The sequence below is a fragment of the Hyperoodon ampullatus genome, assembly GCF_949752795.1.
Source record: "Hyperoodon ampullatus genome assembly, chromosome: 10".
Taxonomy (NCBI): domain Eukaryota; kingdom Metazoa; phylum Chordata; class Mammalia; order Artiodactyla; family Ziphiidae; genus Hyperoodon; species Hyperoodon ampullatus.
The window spans coordinates 82561205-82577274 of record NC_136923.1 but is presented as its reverse complement, the minus strand read 5'-3'; the positions used below and the strand labels follow the sequence as shown (position 1 = coordinate 82577274).

Below are 16070 nucleotides of genomic sequence, written 5' to 3'. Positions count from 1 at the left end.
GCCTGCCCACCCGCCCACAAGGGCGGCCCTAAGAAGGCCCAGCTTGCCCTCCAGTCTCTCCACTCCCTACACTGGGCTCCTCTCCACTCTTCAGTCAGCGGTTGGAGAAATAGATGTGAACAGAGGCAAAAAGGGGAACAAAACCAGTTTCCCTCCCCTCCCCAGCCAGAACCACATCCTCCTCCCCACTTAACACCCCCTTCCCCCAACACAGGGCTTTCCCTCTGCTGAGTCACTGAATGATGTGAATTGGGGGCAGCTGGAGCTGGGGGACCATGAGGAGGTTGTGGGAGGATGGGGGATAGAAGCAGAAAGTATGGAGGAAGGGCCCTGTGGGGGAGTGGAATTTCGGTTGCTAAAATTAGAAGCAGGGGAAGGAGGCGGAAAGAGCAAAATTATGTAACCTGGGTTGTCTGCTCTTGGGCAACCAGGGATCCACACCCGCGGCCATCCCTCGCCTCTAGCTTCTCAGTCCCGTCTCTCCTCCTCTAGGGCCCCGATTCTCGCTCCCTCCATCGAGCTTCTGCCCCCGTCCCAAACCTGGGCTTCGTCTCTGGGCAGCCCAGTCTTGGCCTTCCAGATAAACCTCCCCTTTTCCTGAGGTTGAGGAAAGGGCCTGGAGGGTAGAGGGAGAGGGTCCAGGATTCCAAGGCGGGGGGTGGGGGAGGGCACCCTCCCTTCCACTGTTCATACTCAGTCCCCACTTCAGCTCCCGGGAACTGGGGTAGGGAGTTTGCAGACAGCACCAGACCCCACCGTCACCAGCAGGACACAGCAGGAACTCAGCAAAGAGAAAGGGCAGGACTAAGGAGAGTACAGGCATGCGCTGCCACGTGCACAGTCTGCACGTTGGCTGCATCAGAGAATCATGAATGAGAGCTGCTTTTTCAGGTTTGGAATGGAATGCCGGTCTACACAGGAGAATCCTAGGAGTGGAAGTGGAGGGCAAGAGGTGACAGGGAGGGGAAGCCTCTGGAAGCCTGGAAACATGGGGCGGGTGTGAGACCCTTGGAGAAGACAGAGAGCCAAGAGGCCCCAGGTCTCCGAGGGACCAGGCAGATGTTCAGGGGGCCGGAGGAGGAAGGGCTGGTGAGAAAGATCCTGTGAGAGGAAGCTGCTGTGATTCAGAGAAGAGACTGCGAGCTGTGAGCAACCCAGGCGTCCGGTTCCTCTCACAGGCCGGAGATTTCGGAAGTGGCATGCAAAGAGCTCAGGTTGGGAGTGGAGGCGGGGTTGGGGTTAGGACCCCTAAGCTGGGGGTTGAGTGGTAAGCAACAGAAAACTTTGGTGTCCAAATTTGTTCCTTCGTCCAGCAGACTTTTGTCCGGTTTTTGAGCACGTCATTTGCCCTTCTGCAAGAGTCACATAAAACCAAAGCAAAACAAGCCCTGATACCTGGCCCCCCAGACCTCCCTCTTTTCAACGTCTCTCCCTGGTGTCTGGCCCCCAGCCCTGTTGGGGGTTCCCCTGAGATGAGGGCTGTTCACTTTCTCTGACCACACGGTTTCCGCTTCTGTGTCTCTAATTTCCTAGGCTGATAAAAATACTGAACCCTAGAGGCCCTGGCTTCCTCTGACCCCCTGGGGCCAGGCGGCAGGCATCCTGTCCTCCATGGTGGGGGTGGGGAGGAGGAATCAGGGATCCCCAAGGGGTGACTCAGTGCCTACCATGAAACACTGGGGAGGTAAGAGTGTGCATATCTTGCTCTCTAGACCTGGAAAGAGGAATCACTTCTCAGAGGAGGATGCGTTGGGGTTCAGTTAGAGAAACAGGATTGGGAATGAGACCGGTGAGATTGAAGAGGGTCAGTTGGGGGATTGGGTTGGGGCAGGTTTGGATTAAGTTAGGAGAAGGGTCTGGGAGGGACTCTATTCAGTGCAGTTCAGCTGAGCATCAAACAGACCAAAGATAAATGCAAACTCTGTTTCAAGTTTGCCATCCAATAGGGGAGGCAGGCCCATACCTAATCAACTGATTCAAGGCATGCTGAGTAAAAACGAGTAAGGTACAGTGGATGTGCAAAAAGGAGAAGGGGAGGTGGATTCCAGCTGAAAGCACCCAGGGGTCTCTGAGGGAGGAGAGGGCATTTGATGAACGGGTGGGATTTCTGTGGGAGGGGGAATGGAAGGGCCCCAGAGAGGAGTGAAACAGCTTGAGCAGAGGCCAGGAGTCAGAAAACGGGAAAGACAAGTGTCCTGAGGTAGATGAAGCACAGGTGTGAGGGAGCATGTGCTGAAGAAAGGACACAGAATGTCAGGGTAAGGGATTTGGACCTTATCTGTGGGCAGTGGCACTGTGACAGCTGTGAAGAAGAGGGAGTACAGGGGAGTGCTGCAGGTGTACAGACAAGGAATAAACATAATTGCCATTTTGGGGGCTGCATACTATGTGTTAACCATGTCAAGCCCTTTTCCTAATGTCAGAATCCTGCCAGCAACTGTCCAAAGGGGAGGTGGTGGATCGCCATTATACAGATGAGGAAACTGAGGCTCATAAACGTACCATAGCTTGCTTAAGGTCACACAGCTCAAAAGTAGTGGAATTAGCATCAAACTCATTTTACTCCAAAACTTGTGTACTTTCTACTTAGGTCCCAATAACTTCAAGTGGTGTTAAAGGAAGGAACAGATTTTATAAACTTTGACAGGGATAAGTCGTTAGGTCATGCCAACTGATTGGATGGTGGGAGTGAGGGAAGAGGAGTCTTAGATGACTCCCAGTTTTGAGCCAAGGGCATAGGAAAGACGATGATACCCTAAACCAAGGAGGTGTGTGGCTAAGGGGAAAATGAGTTAATTTCAGACATACAATCAAATTTTTATTAAGCACCTGAGAGGAGCAGGGTGCTCTACTAGGCAATGGGTATAAATGACATAAAGTCACTGCCCTCATAGGGCTTGCAGTCTAACGAAACAACATACAGACAAGGACCAACTACCCGTGATGACAGGAGGTGCACCTCCTTAGAGTAATAAAATACTCAAGAAAGTCCTGCGGAGTTTGAGGTGTTAGCATGACACTCAGGTGGAGATTTCCAGTGAGCAGGTCTGGAGCCCGACAGAAAAGTTGGGGCTGCTGGAGGCATAGGTTTGGGCATCATTCCTTTTCCAGTAGAGGTGGAGCCTCTGAGTGGACAGGATCCCCAAAAGAGAGGGTGACCAGAAGAGCCTTGAGGATGATCAAAGGAAGAGGAACCAATAAAGGAGAGAGGTCGGGGGAGCAGTCAGAGAAGTAGGGCAAGGGAGAGGTATGCCAAGCAGAGACTGGGCGGCCACATCTGATGCTTCAAAGAAGTCTAGTAGGTGAGAGTTCAAAAGATCCTTTGGGGCTTCCCTGGTGGCGCAGTGGTTGAGAGTCTGCCTGCCGATGCAGGGGACGTGGGTTCGTGCCCCGGTCCGGGAGGATCCCACATGCCGTGGAGCGGCTGGGCCCGTGAGCCATGGCCGCTGGGCCTGCGCGTCCGGAGCCTGTGCTCCGCAACGGGGGAGGTCACGACAGTGAGAGGCCCGCGTACTGCAAGAAAAAAAAAACACAAAAACAAAAGATCCTTTGGGTTCAGGTGCTAGACGATTACAGATTTTGAGAAAACAGTTTCCACTTACCAGAGGCACAGAAATCGCTTTACGTAGCTTAAGGAATGAGTGGGAGGTGAGGAAAAGGAGGTGGTGGGTACAAAGGCATAGAATGGTGAATACTGAAGGTAACAGTATCATCTGTAGCTCAACCCACAAATTTTACAGTGAGGAAAATTTTACCAGTTCCCGAAAAAGTGGTTAGTTAAGGGGCTAGTCTCTTGAGACATCACACAGAAAAGGAGAGAGGTGGATGGACATTTAAGGGAGAAAGTCCAGGGAAGGCTTTTTAGTTTCAAGAAATAAAGTTGAGTATGTAAAATGAAGGCGCATGAAAAGAGAAAAATACTGAAGACAAAAGAAAGGCGGGAAAAAAGTATGGTAAACATGGGGAAGTGGGAAGGAGTACAAAGAATCAGCCTTGGACAGGAGAAAGAGTCCTTCTCTGAATCAAGGAGAAAGGAAAAAGGAAAGTGAAGGGAAAAGAAAGAAGTAAAGAGAGCCACCTTGGATGGCCTTAAGTTCAATAAAAAGATGATAGGGCTTCCCTGGTGGCGCAGTGGTTGAGAGTCCGCCTGACGATGCAGGGGACACGGGTTCGTGCCCGGTCCTGGAAGGTCCCACATGCCGCGGAGCGGCTGGGCCCGTGAGCCATGGCCTCTGAGCCTGCGCATCTGGAGCCTGTGCTCCGCAATGGGAGAGGCCACAACAGTGAGAGGCCCACGTACCGGGAAAAAAAAAAAAAAAAACATTCTCTTTGGGCCTCCCTGGTGGCGCAGTGGTTGAGAGTCCGCCTGCCGATGCAGGGGATACGGGTTCGTGCCCCGGTCTGGGAGGATCCCATATGCCGCGGAGCGGCTGGGCCCGTGAGCCATGGCTGCTGAGCCTGCGCATCCGGAGCCTGTGCTCCGCAACGGGAGAGGCCACAACAGTGAGAGGCCCGCATACCACAAAAAAAAAAAAAAAAAAAAAAAAAAGATGATAGCCTCACCAACTGAGAGTAAAGAGGTCAGGGGGCGTGGAGATTTAGAACATCACCTGCAGGAGAAGAGCCAGGGAATCAACAAAGATTAGGGAACACTGAGGGCTTTCTGAGGCTAGATGGGCAGGGTTAGTAGCAGGCCTCTTATGAGGACATGACTCTCCTGCAATGCTTGGCAGCCTAGGAGAAAGAGCCAAGAATGAGACCACTGAGTTTACCCAAATCAAGTTTTTCAAGATTTTCTTGGTAGAATGTCAGGAAGGGAATGAGAGATGAAGAAAAACTTATCTAGATATACAAATTGTTAAGCACATGGTAGAGATGTTGGTGGAGAAGATTGTGCTGTGAAGAGCAGAAGAACATGGAAAATGCAAAAGGCATGGACTTCAAGAGAGGAGGAGGTTATCAATGAAGCAGCGGGGGGAGGGGAGAGGAGAACAGTGGCCTCTCCTCTGCCCCCCTGCTCCTAGTGATGGGTGTGGAAGAAAGAGCAGCCTTCACCAAAGACAGAAGGAACATCATTAGGGAAAAGCCAGGTTTCAAAGTACCAGAGGAAGTTGCTTTCAAAAGTGAAATAGAGGATTTGAGGAGTTCCATAAAATACTGTGAAATGGATTGGTAGAAACATCCTTTGTTGGGTAGGGAATTGGATCCAGGGAGGTTAAATCCCAGTGAGAGTTCAGAAGGAAACTAAGTCTGGAGGATTTTGCTTCCGGAAGCAAGAGGCTGCTGCTTCTGGAATTTAGGATTGGAGATACACTGCATTTATCCTGAGGGAAAACAAACACTTTGAAGGAATCTTAAGGGGATGCGTAAGGTAAGGTATCTCTTCCAATTCCATGGCTTTCTTCGTGCCAACAGTTCCCATTGTTGACTCTCTAGTTCTCACATTGCCTCTGAAATCTAGACTCATATATATGACTGCCAAGTGACATTTCTTGGCAAGGCTTGAATGTTATCCAAGACTTGGATGTCTGTCCAATAGGTTTAAACTTAAATCCAAAATTGAACTTCTGGTTCTCCCATCCCATCAGAATCCTGCTTCTCTCCCAGTCTCCCCGTCTTCCACCCCACTACCATCCATCCAATCCATCATCTGGTCCTGTCAATTCTACCCATGAAATATATCCCAATATATCCCAAATTTGTCTACTTCTCTCCATCTTCGTGGTGGCCACCATCTTCTTCCCAGGATTACTGCAGTTGCCTCCTAACTGGTGTCCCTGCTTGCAATGTTACCCACTACAGTCCAGTCTAAACACAGGAGCCACAATGATCTTTTAAAAATGTAAATCCAATCACCTCTACCTCAGACCTCCCTCCCTCCTCCCCCCACCCCCACGCAACATGTGCACACCCTGACACCCTCCAGAGCTTCCCATGGTTGAGTAAAATTCAGGTGCTTTACCCATCCTTGCAGGTCCCTGCATGATCGGGCCCCTGCCCCTGCTCTCTGACCTCATCTCCCACCTCTCTCCCACTCTCTCTGCTCCAGCCACGCTGGCCTTCTTTCTGTTCCTCAACACCCACAGCTCATTTCCACCTTCCGGCCTTCACAGTAGCTGTTCCCTTTACATGGAATGCTTCTCCCTAAGACCTTCACTTGGCCACTCTTGTCATTTGGGTCTCAGCTTAAAATGCCATTTACTCAGAAAGGACTTTCCTGACCACTGTGTCTAAAGTAGTTCCCTGCCACTCTTATCACATGGCCCTATCTTATTTCCTCATAGCCCTACTTATGCCTTCTTCTTCAGTGTATTTCTTTTCTGCCTTGCCTCACTAGAGTGGAAGCTCCACAAGTGCAGGTACCTCGTCTGACTTGTTTGCCACTATATCCCTACTGCCTGGAACAGTGCCCAGCACATAGTAAGCTCCCAATAAAGACTTGTTAAGTGGAGGCATGGATGAATAATGGGGAAAAGCAGGATAAAGCTCAACGTTAGGTTTGTGGTTCAAATTGAACTTACATTTAGAGTCAGGTTTAACTATAGGGTTAGGAATGGGGATGAGTTAATTCCAAGAGTAGCTCTAGAAACAGGGCTTGGTTAGTTTAGAGGATAAGTTTATTTGGGGGTTCATTTATTGAGATGTTTAGATTTGAGGTTAGGGTTGAGTTTGAGTTGTGATTTGGGTTGAGGTTAAATATGGGTTAGGATCAAAGTTGCTATGTAATCCCACTTTAGGTTTTGAGGCTAGGTTCAAGTTTGAGGCTATTGTCATTTCAGCCTTATTTGGAGGGCTCAGAGATTTCACTAGTTTCTCCACAGAGACCACTGTAGAAACTGTATATCCCTCGGTTTGGAGCACAAGACTCCAGTCATCACCCCTCCCACTCAGGGAAAGCCCCAAACCAACTGCTGGCCTCCTCAAGAAAGAAACAATTTCACACAACCTCCAAAACTGAGATTGAAACCAAGATTGGCCCATCTCAAGTAGCATCCTTCAGCACATCGCACATGCCTGTGACACGGAGCTTCGGCCCAGTTCTCACCCTTCCTTCCTCTCTGTCTCTCATGTCTCCCCATCACTTGTCCTCACCTTCCCCTTTTTTTCCTTCAATGCCCCAGTCTTTCTCTCTGACCGAAGTTTCTCCATTTCTCTCTATTTCTCACCGTTAATTGCAACACCATTTTACATTTTAATATAGCCGAGTTCTCCTAGTCCGTGGGCTCCTACCATTGGAGAGGCAGAAAGAGAGAGCAGGAAGAAAAAGGGACTCCAGAGAAAGAGGGACACAGAGGAAAGGAAAGGAGCAGGGACCAAAGGGGAGGCCAACAGTGGCACAAGACACAGTGAGGTTAAAAGAAACAAGATGAAGCCAAGATAGAGGCCAAGGTATTTAAAAGAGGCATCTGTGGCTACCCTTCTTCCACCATCACATCTGGTCAGCCACCAAGACCTGTAGATTTTGCCTAGAAACTCTCTCCTCCTGTTCATTCTCCTGCTACTGCCTCGATTTAAATGCAGGCTCTTGTCACCTCCTTGCTGAGTTGTTGCAAAACCCCCCTAACTGGTCTCCACACTTCTGGTTTCCCCTCCAGACCCCAACTCCCATTCCTCAATTCATTCTTCATGTAGCATCCAGACTCATGTTTTTTTTTTTTTTTTTTTGGTTTTTTGTGCGGTACGCGGGCCTCTCACTGTTGTGGCCTCTCCCGTTGCGGAGCGCAGGCTCAGCGGCCATGGCTCACGGGCCCAGCCGCTCCGCGGCATGTGGGATCTTCCCGGACCGGGGCAAGAAGCCGTGTCTCCTGCATTGGCAGGTGGACTCTCAACCACTGCGCCACCAGGGAAGCCCAGACTCATGTTTTAAATATACCAATCTTGGTGGGTCCCTCTCTCACTCAAAAATTTTGGTAGCTCTCCATCACAATTACAATGAAATCCAAACCTCTTTTCTTGGTTTTAAACCCCTCAGGATGTGGTCTCAGCTTACCTCCCAAGCCTCATCTCTGTTCCTTTTATGTGTACTCACTTGCACAGGTTAGTGCACTTCATACTCTCTTTTACCTCCAGTCTTTGCACCTTCTATTCCCTCTATCAGGAATGCCCTTCACCATCTTTGCCTTGATACTAATGCCTGACTCACCTCTCCCCCAGGCCAAGTTTGATGGCTTTACTGTGGGCTGCCATAAGCCCACTGTCACGGAACCCACACTAGTCTTTGAGCTCCCAGAGGTCAGGGGACTGTTTTTCACATCTGTTTACTCAATGCCTTGTGCAGACGCTCAATAAATGTTTGTGAAATAGAAAGCTAAAGAGATGGAATGAAGGTATTCCCTGGTGGTCCAGTGGTTAGGACACCGCACTTTCACTGCCGTGGCCCAGGTTCAATCCCTGGTCAGGGAACTAAGATCCTGCAAGCCACAAGGCACAGCCAAAAAAACCCAAAGAGATGGAATGAAAAGAAGTAATAGGTTAGACTAGGAAGGCATGAAAGGCAAAGTTGCAGGGCCTCAAGTAGCAGGGAGGAAAACAGGAGAACTAGCTGATGCACACCCTGAATATCACTTATGTGCCACAGGACACCAAGACACCTCAGGAACTTTCTGCCCAGTGCAACAGAGGGAGGGCTTTAGTTTCCATCACCACCATCCTCAGCCCCAGCCCCTCCAAAAACCTCCAAATGAAAGCATAACAAGCTAGTAAGAGTAATAATAATATTTGAGGGGCCAATTGCTATTTTCTCAATCTCATGAAATGTGACTAAAATCATCTTTAGAAACCTTGCTTTTTTTTTTAACCTGCAACCTGCAAGCTAAGCGAAAACTCGCTCATGTTCAAGAACGTTCATGTCAACGTTTTTCATGCTAGCCAAAAACTAGAAATGAACCAAATGCCCATTAACAGAGAAATAGATAAGTAAATTAGAGTATATTCACACAACGTCACATCACAATGAAATAAAAATCACTGATACACACAACAATATACGTGAATCTTACAAACATAACGTCGAGAGAAAGAAGCCAAACACAGATGAGTAGAGTCTGTGTGATTTCATGTATATGAGGCTCAAAAGCTGGAAGAACTAATCTATAGTTGTAGAGGTCAGAAAGTGGTTGGTTATATTTGGAAGGTATGAACTGGGAGGGGGCACGGGAGAACCTTCTGGGGACCTAAAACTATGTTGAACTGGATGGTGGCTACATGGCTATAAACAGATGGAGAAGTTCATCAGGCTGTCCACTTAGGAGAAGTGCACCTCACTGTACCTGAGTTCTACATCAATAGAAGAGGGAAATCCTTAACGATTTTACAACAGTCTATTGGCTTTACAAGTGCAGCTGCAAGAGAAGTCCCTTTGCTGTCCCCACCCTGCCCTAGGTCACCACCCTTAAGCTCCACCTGTGTGGAATTCTGAAGCATCCTCTGTAGAGAACTTTAGCAATTGCCACATTCCTTGATCCTGGAAAGTGTTTGTTTGGGGTTATATAACTCTGATCTGTGGAGCCCACCTGAGGTTGGGATGAGGTGGAGGGCATCCTTCAGCAGTGAGGCAAGATCTCATCCTACGTGAGTTCATGGCTCAACGTGAGCTGGATCTTCCAAACCAGAACACTTTTGAGAGTAAAAGGGGGCCCATGAATATTTCTACCAGGACAACAGGCATGAACCAGGATGTACCAGGCAGGAGGGTATATAATGGAACTTCTTGATATGAAACTTGCCAGACAAACTGGAAAATACACACACTGGGACAAGTGTGACTTGAGTCTTTGGGACAAGGACAGGGGTACAAGAGGAAGAAATGTGCACAGAGAGAAGCCTGTAATCAGCCAAGGGTGCAGAGGTGTTATACATAATTGCTCTTCAGGGAACCGGGCCTCCAGCCCACGCCCCAGCTGCTCCCCTTCTCCTCCTCCTCTGAACTTACTGTCTCTTCTCTGGAACTCCTAAGCCTGAGCCCCGCTCCCTGGCCCTCCCAGCCCACAGTTCCCCTGACCCCACTCCCTTTCCCAGAACTCAGTCGTCTGAGCCCCCAGCCTGCGGTTCTCTCCTAAGCCTCAGCCTTTCCTGCCTTCGACTGAAACAGCAGCATCTTCTAAGCCCTGGGGGCTTCCCCGGGCCCCAGCCCCGGCCTAGAACCCGCCCGCCGCCTGCCACGCTGCCACTGCCGCTTCCTCTATAAAGGGACCCAGGCGTCCCGGCCAAGGGGCCCCGCACAGCAGGTGAGACTCTCCCACCCCATCTCCTTGGGCTTCCCTGGCGGTGGACTCCTTTCCCCGGGACGTTCAGTCCCTCCGCCTGGGCCTCAGCCCCTCTTGCACCTCCTGCTTGGGCCTGGGCCTGGGCCTTGGTGGGTTTGGTTTTGGTTTGTTCCCCTCTCTCTGACTCTTTATCTGTCAATCTCTTTCTCTCTGTCTGTGTCACACATTCTCATCCCTCTCTGTTCCCTTCTCATCTCTGTTCCTCTCTCTCTCTCTCCCCCTGCTCACCTGGGGTTTCCCTGACTGCATCTTGTCCCCTTCTCTGTCTGTTGCCCGTCTCTCAGGGTGGCTGTCTCCACGGGCAGGAGGCCCGTCTTCCGCATCGCGCCCCGCCCCACTCACTGTCTCTCTCCCTGCAGGTTCTCCCCATGACACCACCTGGACGTCTCTACCTCCTGAGGGTGTGCAGCACCCCCCTACTCCTCCTCCTTCTGGGACTGCTGCTGGCCCTGCCGCCTGAGGCCCAGGTGAGGCAGCAGGGCAATGGGGACTGTGTGGGCAGCCTAGCCTGACCTTGGGCCTGAGGACCTCTCTGACTCTGTTCTCCCCTAGGGGCTCTCTGGTGTTGGCCTCCCACCCTCAACTGCACAGCCTGCCCATCAGCACCCCCCGAATCACTTCACCCGAGGCACCTTCAAGCCTGCTGCTCACCTTGTTGGTAAACATTCACCTGCCCTCCTAGACATGTAGCCCCCAGCCCTCCTCCCATCCCCCTTCAGGGACCCAAGCATCCCCTCCAGCTCACCCCCACTCCTACTCCCTTCTGTCCTCCCAACCATCCCCCAGGAACTCAGTCCAGCACCTGCTTCCTCAGGGATTGAGACCTCTGACCCCCAGGCCCTTGACCGCCATCCCCTCTGGCTCTTCCTAGGAGACCCCAGCACCCAGGACTCCCTGCGCTGGAGAGCAAACACGGATCGTGCCTTCCTCCGCCACGGCTTCTCTCTGAGCAACAATTCCCTCCTGGTCCCCACCAGTGGCCTCTACTTTGTCTACTCCCAGGTGGTCTTCTCTGGGGAAGGCTGCTTCCCCAAGGCCACCCCCACCCCTCTCTACCTGGCCCACGAGGTCCAGCTCTTCTCCTCCCAGTACCCATTCCACGTGCCTCTCCTCAGCGCTCAGAAGTCCGTGTGCCCAGGGCCACAGGGACCTTGGGTGCGCTCGGTGTACCAGGGGGCTGTGTTCCTGCTCACCCGGGGAGACCAGCTTTCCACTCACACAGATGGCATCTCCCACCTGCTCCTCAGCCCCAGTAGTGTCTTCTTCGGAGCCTTCGCTCTATAGAAAAATCCAGAAAGAAAAAATTTGGTTTCAAGGCCTTCTCCCCATTTTGCCTCCATTCTGACCACTTCAGGGGTCACCACACCTCTCCTTCGACCATTCCATCAGTCTCAAGTCTTCCCCCGTTCTCAGCACCTGGAGCTTCCAAAGAAGGAACTCTAGGCACCCCAGGGGACCACACCTTCCTGAACCACCCCGGATGCTCGGCTGAGGACTTCAAGCCTGCCTGGAAATGCCCACCCGGAGCCCTTCCTCTGCCCTGCCCGTCTAGGGGGCCTTGCCCTGGACATGGAAGGGGAGCTGACACATGAGGGAGCTTGGGTGGATGACTGGGGGCAGGGAGGGGGGTTATTTATGAAGGGAAAACAATTTAAATTATTTATTTATGGAGGATGGAGAGAAGGGGGACGGCAGAAGAAAGAGATAATACACCCAAGAGACGAAGAGTGGGAGGGCGTGGGCACAAGGGTGACCGAGCAAGAGAGAAAAAGAGTGGGTCTGAGGGACCAAGGGGCTCTGGAAGGAAGTGAAAGGCTCTTAAGAGCCAGCCAGTGCTTGACTGGACACCCCACGAGGAGACGTCTGACCCTTGAGGAAGCCCAATAAACCTCTTTTCTCTGAAATGCTGTCTGCCTGTATCTGTCTGTCTGGGAGGGGAGAATTCCCCAGATGTCTCTAAGGAATGGAGGGAGGACAGGAATCAGAGGGACAGGAGCTGTGGGCATATACAGAGAGGCCTAAGGGGCTCTGGTGAAATTTGGTGGCCTCACAGGGGTGGGAGGAGACCAGAGGATAAGCTGAGAAGCCAAAGGAAAGATGCAGGTCCAAAGTCTGGAGGAGTGGAGGTCAGGGAACCCCTGAGGAATGGGGGTTACAGGAGGCTTCTGAGGAGCAGTGACCACACTGGAGGGTGTTTGTTTGGGACTGTGGAGCATGAGGCCTCCTGGAAGACGTGGCCATGCCAGGGCCCCGAGGAGTGGGAGAGCCTCCAAGGCTGGGGGACTGGAAAACACGGGACATTTCAGGAGACGTGGTCACGCTCAGGGGCTCTGAGGGCCAGGGCTGTCTCCAGGAAACTGGAGGGAGCAGGGAGTTCTTTGCAGATACATGGCCACACACAGGGACTCTGAAGGGTGGGGTCTTTGTGCAAAAATTGGGGCATCACATGCCCTTGGAAGCCAAGACTGAAACCAGCACCAGAGTTTTGGTGATTCCCCGGTCAGAGTGAAAGGAGAAGGCCTGCCGTGGTGAGGTTCATGAATTCCCAGTGTCTCTTTCACTCCTCTGGGGCTGTCCCAGGCTTGTCCCTGCCATCCTCCCCCAGCCCTTGCAGAGCCTCAAGCTTCCCTTCCTCCAGCTCCTCTTGCCCCCAGGGACCCCAAAACACGTCTCAGGACCCAGCACAGCTTCCCCCAAGTTTTCTCTCCATTAAGGACTCAGCTTTCTGAAGCCCCTCCCATTTCTAGTTCTACCACTACCTGAGTCGGCTCTGGAAATCAGAAGGAAATAGGCCACAGAATTCATCCCCCAAAGAAATGGAAACAATGGGAACTGGGGGGCAGAGGGGAAATGGGGTCCAGCCTCCAGGGTCCTACATCTACAGCAGTAACTGGCCCAGGGAGCCCCCCTCAGAATCCGGGTGGGTAGGGTAGGAAGTATCCTTGATGCCTGGGTGTCCCCAACTTTCCAAACCCCCGCCCCCGTGATGGAGAAGAAACCGAGACAGAAGGTGTAGGACCCGCTACCGCTTCCTCCAGATGAGCTCATGGGTTTCTCCACCAAGGAAGTTTTCCGCTGGTTGAATGAGAGCCTTTCCCCGCCCTCCTCTCACCCCAGAGCGTATAAATGCAGCTGTTTGCACACCCAGCCAGCAGAAGCTCCCAGAGCGAGGACACCAGGGGACCAGCCAGGAGAGAGACAAGCAACTCCAGACCCCCCTGGAAATAACCTCCCAGACCACACAGCCCCACCCCGACAGGCAGCCAGACGACTTGCTCCCTCTAACACACCCTGCCACAGGGCTCTACCGCCTCCCAGCTGGACGTGAGCCCTTCAGAAAAAGACACCATGAGCACTGAAAGCATGATCCGGGATGTGGAGCTGGCAGAGGAGGCTCTCTCCAAGACGGCAGGAGGCCCCCAGGGTTCCAGAAAGTGCCTGTGTCTCAGCCTCTTCTCCTTCTTCCTGGTCGCAGGAGCCACCACGCTCTTCTGCCTGCTGCAGTTCGGGGTAATCGGCCCCCAGAGGGAAGAGGTGAGTCCCTGGCCAGCCTTGGCTCATTCTCTCACCCAGAGAGAAATGGGAGAGAAAAAGGATGAGATATGGGGTGGGGAAAAGAGGTGTGCTGATTGGGAGGCTTGGGGAGGAAAACAGTGGAGAAAGATGGGGAGGCAGAAGGAGACGTGGAGAGAGATGGGGGAAGAGAAGGAAGGATGGAGAAATAGGGTGCCTGGCACATGGGCGATGCTCTCTAAATATTTGTCGAATGAATGAATGAGTAAGCAGGGATTCAGATATAAAGAGAGATGTGTAGACAGATAAGGGGTATGGGTAGAAAGATGGGGAAGAAAACAAATCATCTGGATAAAGATGGTGAGACAGAAGGAGATACAGCAGGTATGAAAGAGAGATAGGAAAGATGAAGCTAAGGGTGTCTGGCACACGGAAGGCACTCAATGAATGAGCTGTTAAATGAATGGATGAATGAAAAACATGGATGAATGGGGAGAGAAAACGAGACACATCAGTGCAGCGAGTACAAGCTAGAGAAGCAGCCGGCTGTTTCTCCTTCAGGGGTGACTTGCTTTGATACTAATCCTCCTTCTTCTCCCAACAGTTCTCACCTGGCTACTCCTTCATCAGCCCTCTGGCTCAGACACTCAGTAAGTGTCTCCAAAACCTCTCTCCTAATTCTGGGCTTGGGTGTGCGTAGGGGTTAGTCCTGGGATGGAAGCAGTAGGGGAAATTTAGAGTTTGGGTTTGGGGGGAGGAGGAAAGGAGGTCAAAGTAGTGGGATATTTTCTGGGAAGCTTAAGTGTCTCTCACCTTCTTCTTTCCTCTTTCCTCTTCAGGATCATCTTCTAAAACCTCAAGTAACAAGCCCGTAGCCCATGTTGTAGGTAAGAGTTCTGAGGATGTGTCTGGGGGATGAAGAAGCAGATGGGAGGGGGAGGGGTAGGATTTGGCAGCTGAGGCCAGGCTGAGGTTAGACAGACCTTGGAGACAGGGTGAGAAGGACTCACTGAGCTCAAGGGGAGGGTGGAGGATACTTAGAACTTGAAGGGGATACTCAGAACCTCATGGCCAGATGGGATGTGGGAAGACAGACAGAGGGGACAGGAACCGGATGTGGGGGGTGGGTGGGCAGAACTTGAGGGCCAGGATGTGGAGAGTGGAACTGACAGGGTCACAATGACTCACCCCTCCCTCTTTTTCTCCCTCCCTCCAGCCAACCTCAGTGCTCAGGGGCAGCTCCAGTGGCTGAACACATATGCCAACACCCTCCTGGCCAACAGCGTGAAGCTGAAAGACAACCAGCTGGTGGTGCCGACAGACGGGCTGTACCTCATCTACTCCCAGGTCCTGTTCAGGGGCCAAGGCTGCCCTTCCACCCACTTGTTCCTCACCCACACCATCAGCCGCATCGCTGTCTCCTACCAGACCAAGGTCAACCTCCTCTCTGCCATCAAGAGCCCTTGCCAGAGGGAGACGCCAGAGGGGGCTGAGGCCAAGCCCTGGTATGAGCCCATCTACCAGGGAGGGGTCTTCCAGCTGGAGAAGGGTGATCGACTCAGTGCTGAGATCAACCTGCCCGACTATCTGGACTTTGCTGAGTCTGGGCAGGTCTACTTTGGGATCATTGCTCTGTGAGGGGACAGAACATCCATCCTCTCCCACCTCAATTACTTTATTATTTACTCCTTCAGACCCCCTCATCCCCTTCTGGTTTAGAAAGAGAATTAGAGACTCAAGGCTGGGCTCCAAGCTTAAAACGTTAAACAACAACAACACTTAGAAATCAGGGATGCAGGGAAGTGTGGCCTGGACAATGGGGCACTGACCACCACCAAGAATTGGAACTGGGTCTTCTGGAACTCACTGGGGTCCTCGCGTTTGGATTCTTGCATGCAACCTGGGACACCCAGAATGTGTGGGCCAGGGGACCTTGGGTTCTGACTGGAACACTTCAGAACATTCCTTGAGAAGATCTCACCCAGAACTTGACATGAGTGGACTTCAGGCCTCCCTTTCTTCCAATGTTTCCAGACTTCCCTGAGATGGGGAGCCCAGCCGCACCCCAACGGGGCCAGCTCCCTCTATTTATGTTTGCACTTTTGATTATTTATTATTTATTTATTATTTATTTATTTACTAATGAATGTATTTATTCAGGAGGTCAAGGTGTCCTGGGAGACCCAATGTAGAGGCTGCCTTGTCTCAGATGTGTTTTCTGTGAAAACGGAGCTGAACTGTAGGTCGTTCCCACCCTGCCTCCTGGCCTCTGTGCCTCCTTTTGCTTAGGTT

At 51.8% G+C, this 16070-nt stretch overlaps 2 protein-coding genes across 3 annotated transcripts; both read left to right on the top strand.

Annotated features, from left to right (window-relative positions):
* Positions 1-10633: 10633 nt before the first annotated feature.
* On the top strand, positions 10634-11549 carry LTA (lymphotoxin alpha; the record flags this gene model as incomplete). The annotated part of the gene is made up of 3 exons (XM_079712795.1): positions 10634-10732; positions 10818-10923; positions 11137-11549. The coding sequence occupies 3 exons, from the start codon at positions 10634-10636 to the stop codon at positions 11547-11549; spliced, it is 618 nt and encodes a 205-aa protein (XP_079568921.1).
* A 2064-nt stretch (positions 11550-13613) lies between these two features.
* On the top strand, positions 13614-15416 carry TNF (tumor necrosis factor; the record flags this gene model as incomplete). 2 transcript variants are annotated; one of them, XM_079712885.1, is made up of 4 exons in its annotated part: positions 13614-13799; positions 14383-14428; positions 14618-14665; positions 14995-15416. In XM_079712885.1, 4 exons carry the CDS (start codon positions 13614-13616, stop codon positions 15414-15416), a joined length of 702 nt encoding a protein of 233 aa, XP_079569011.1. The 2 variants fall into 2 exon arrangements, with proteins under 2 accessions (XP_079569011.1, XP_079569012.1); XM_079712886.1 differs by lacking the exons at positions 14383-14428; positions 14618-14665 and having other exon boundaries at positions 14928-15416.
* Between the last annotated feature and the right edge of the window lie 654 nt (positions 15417-16070).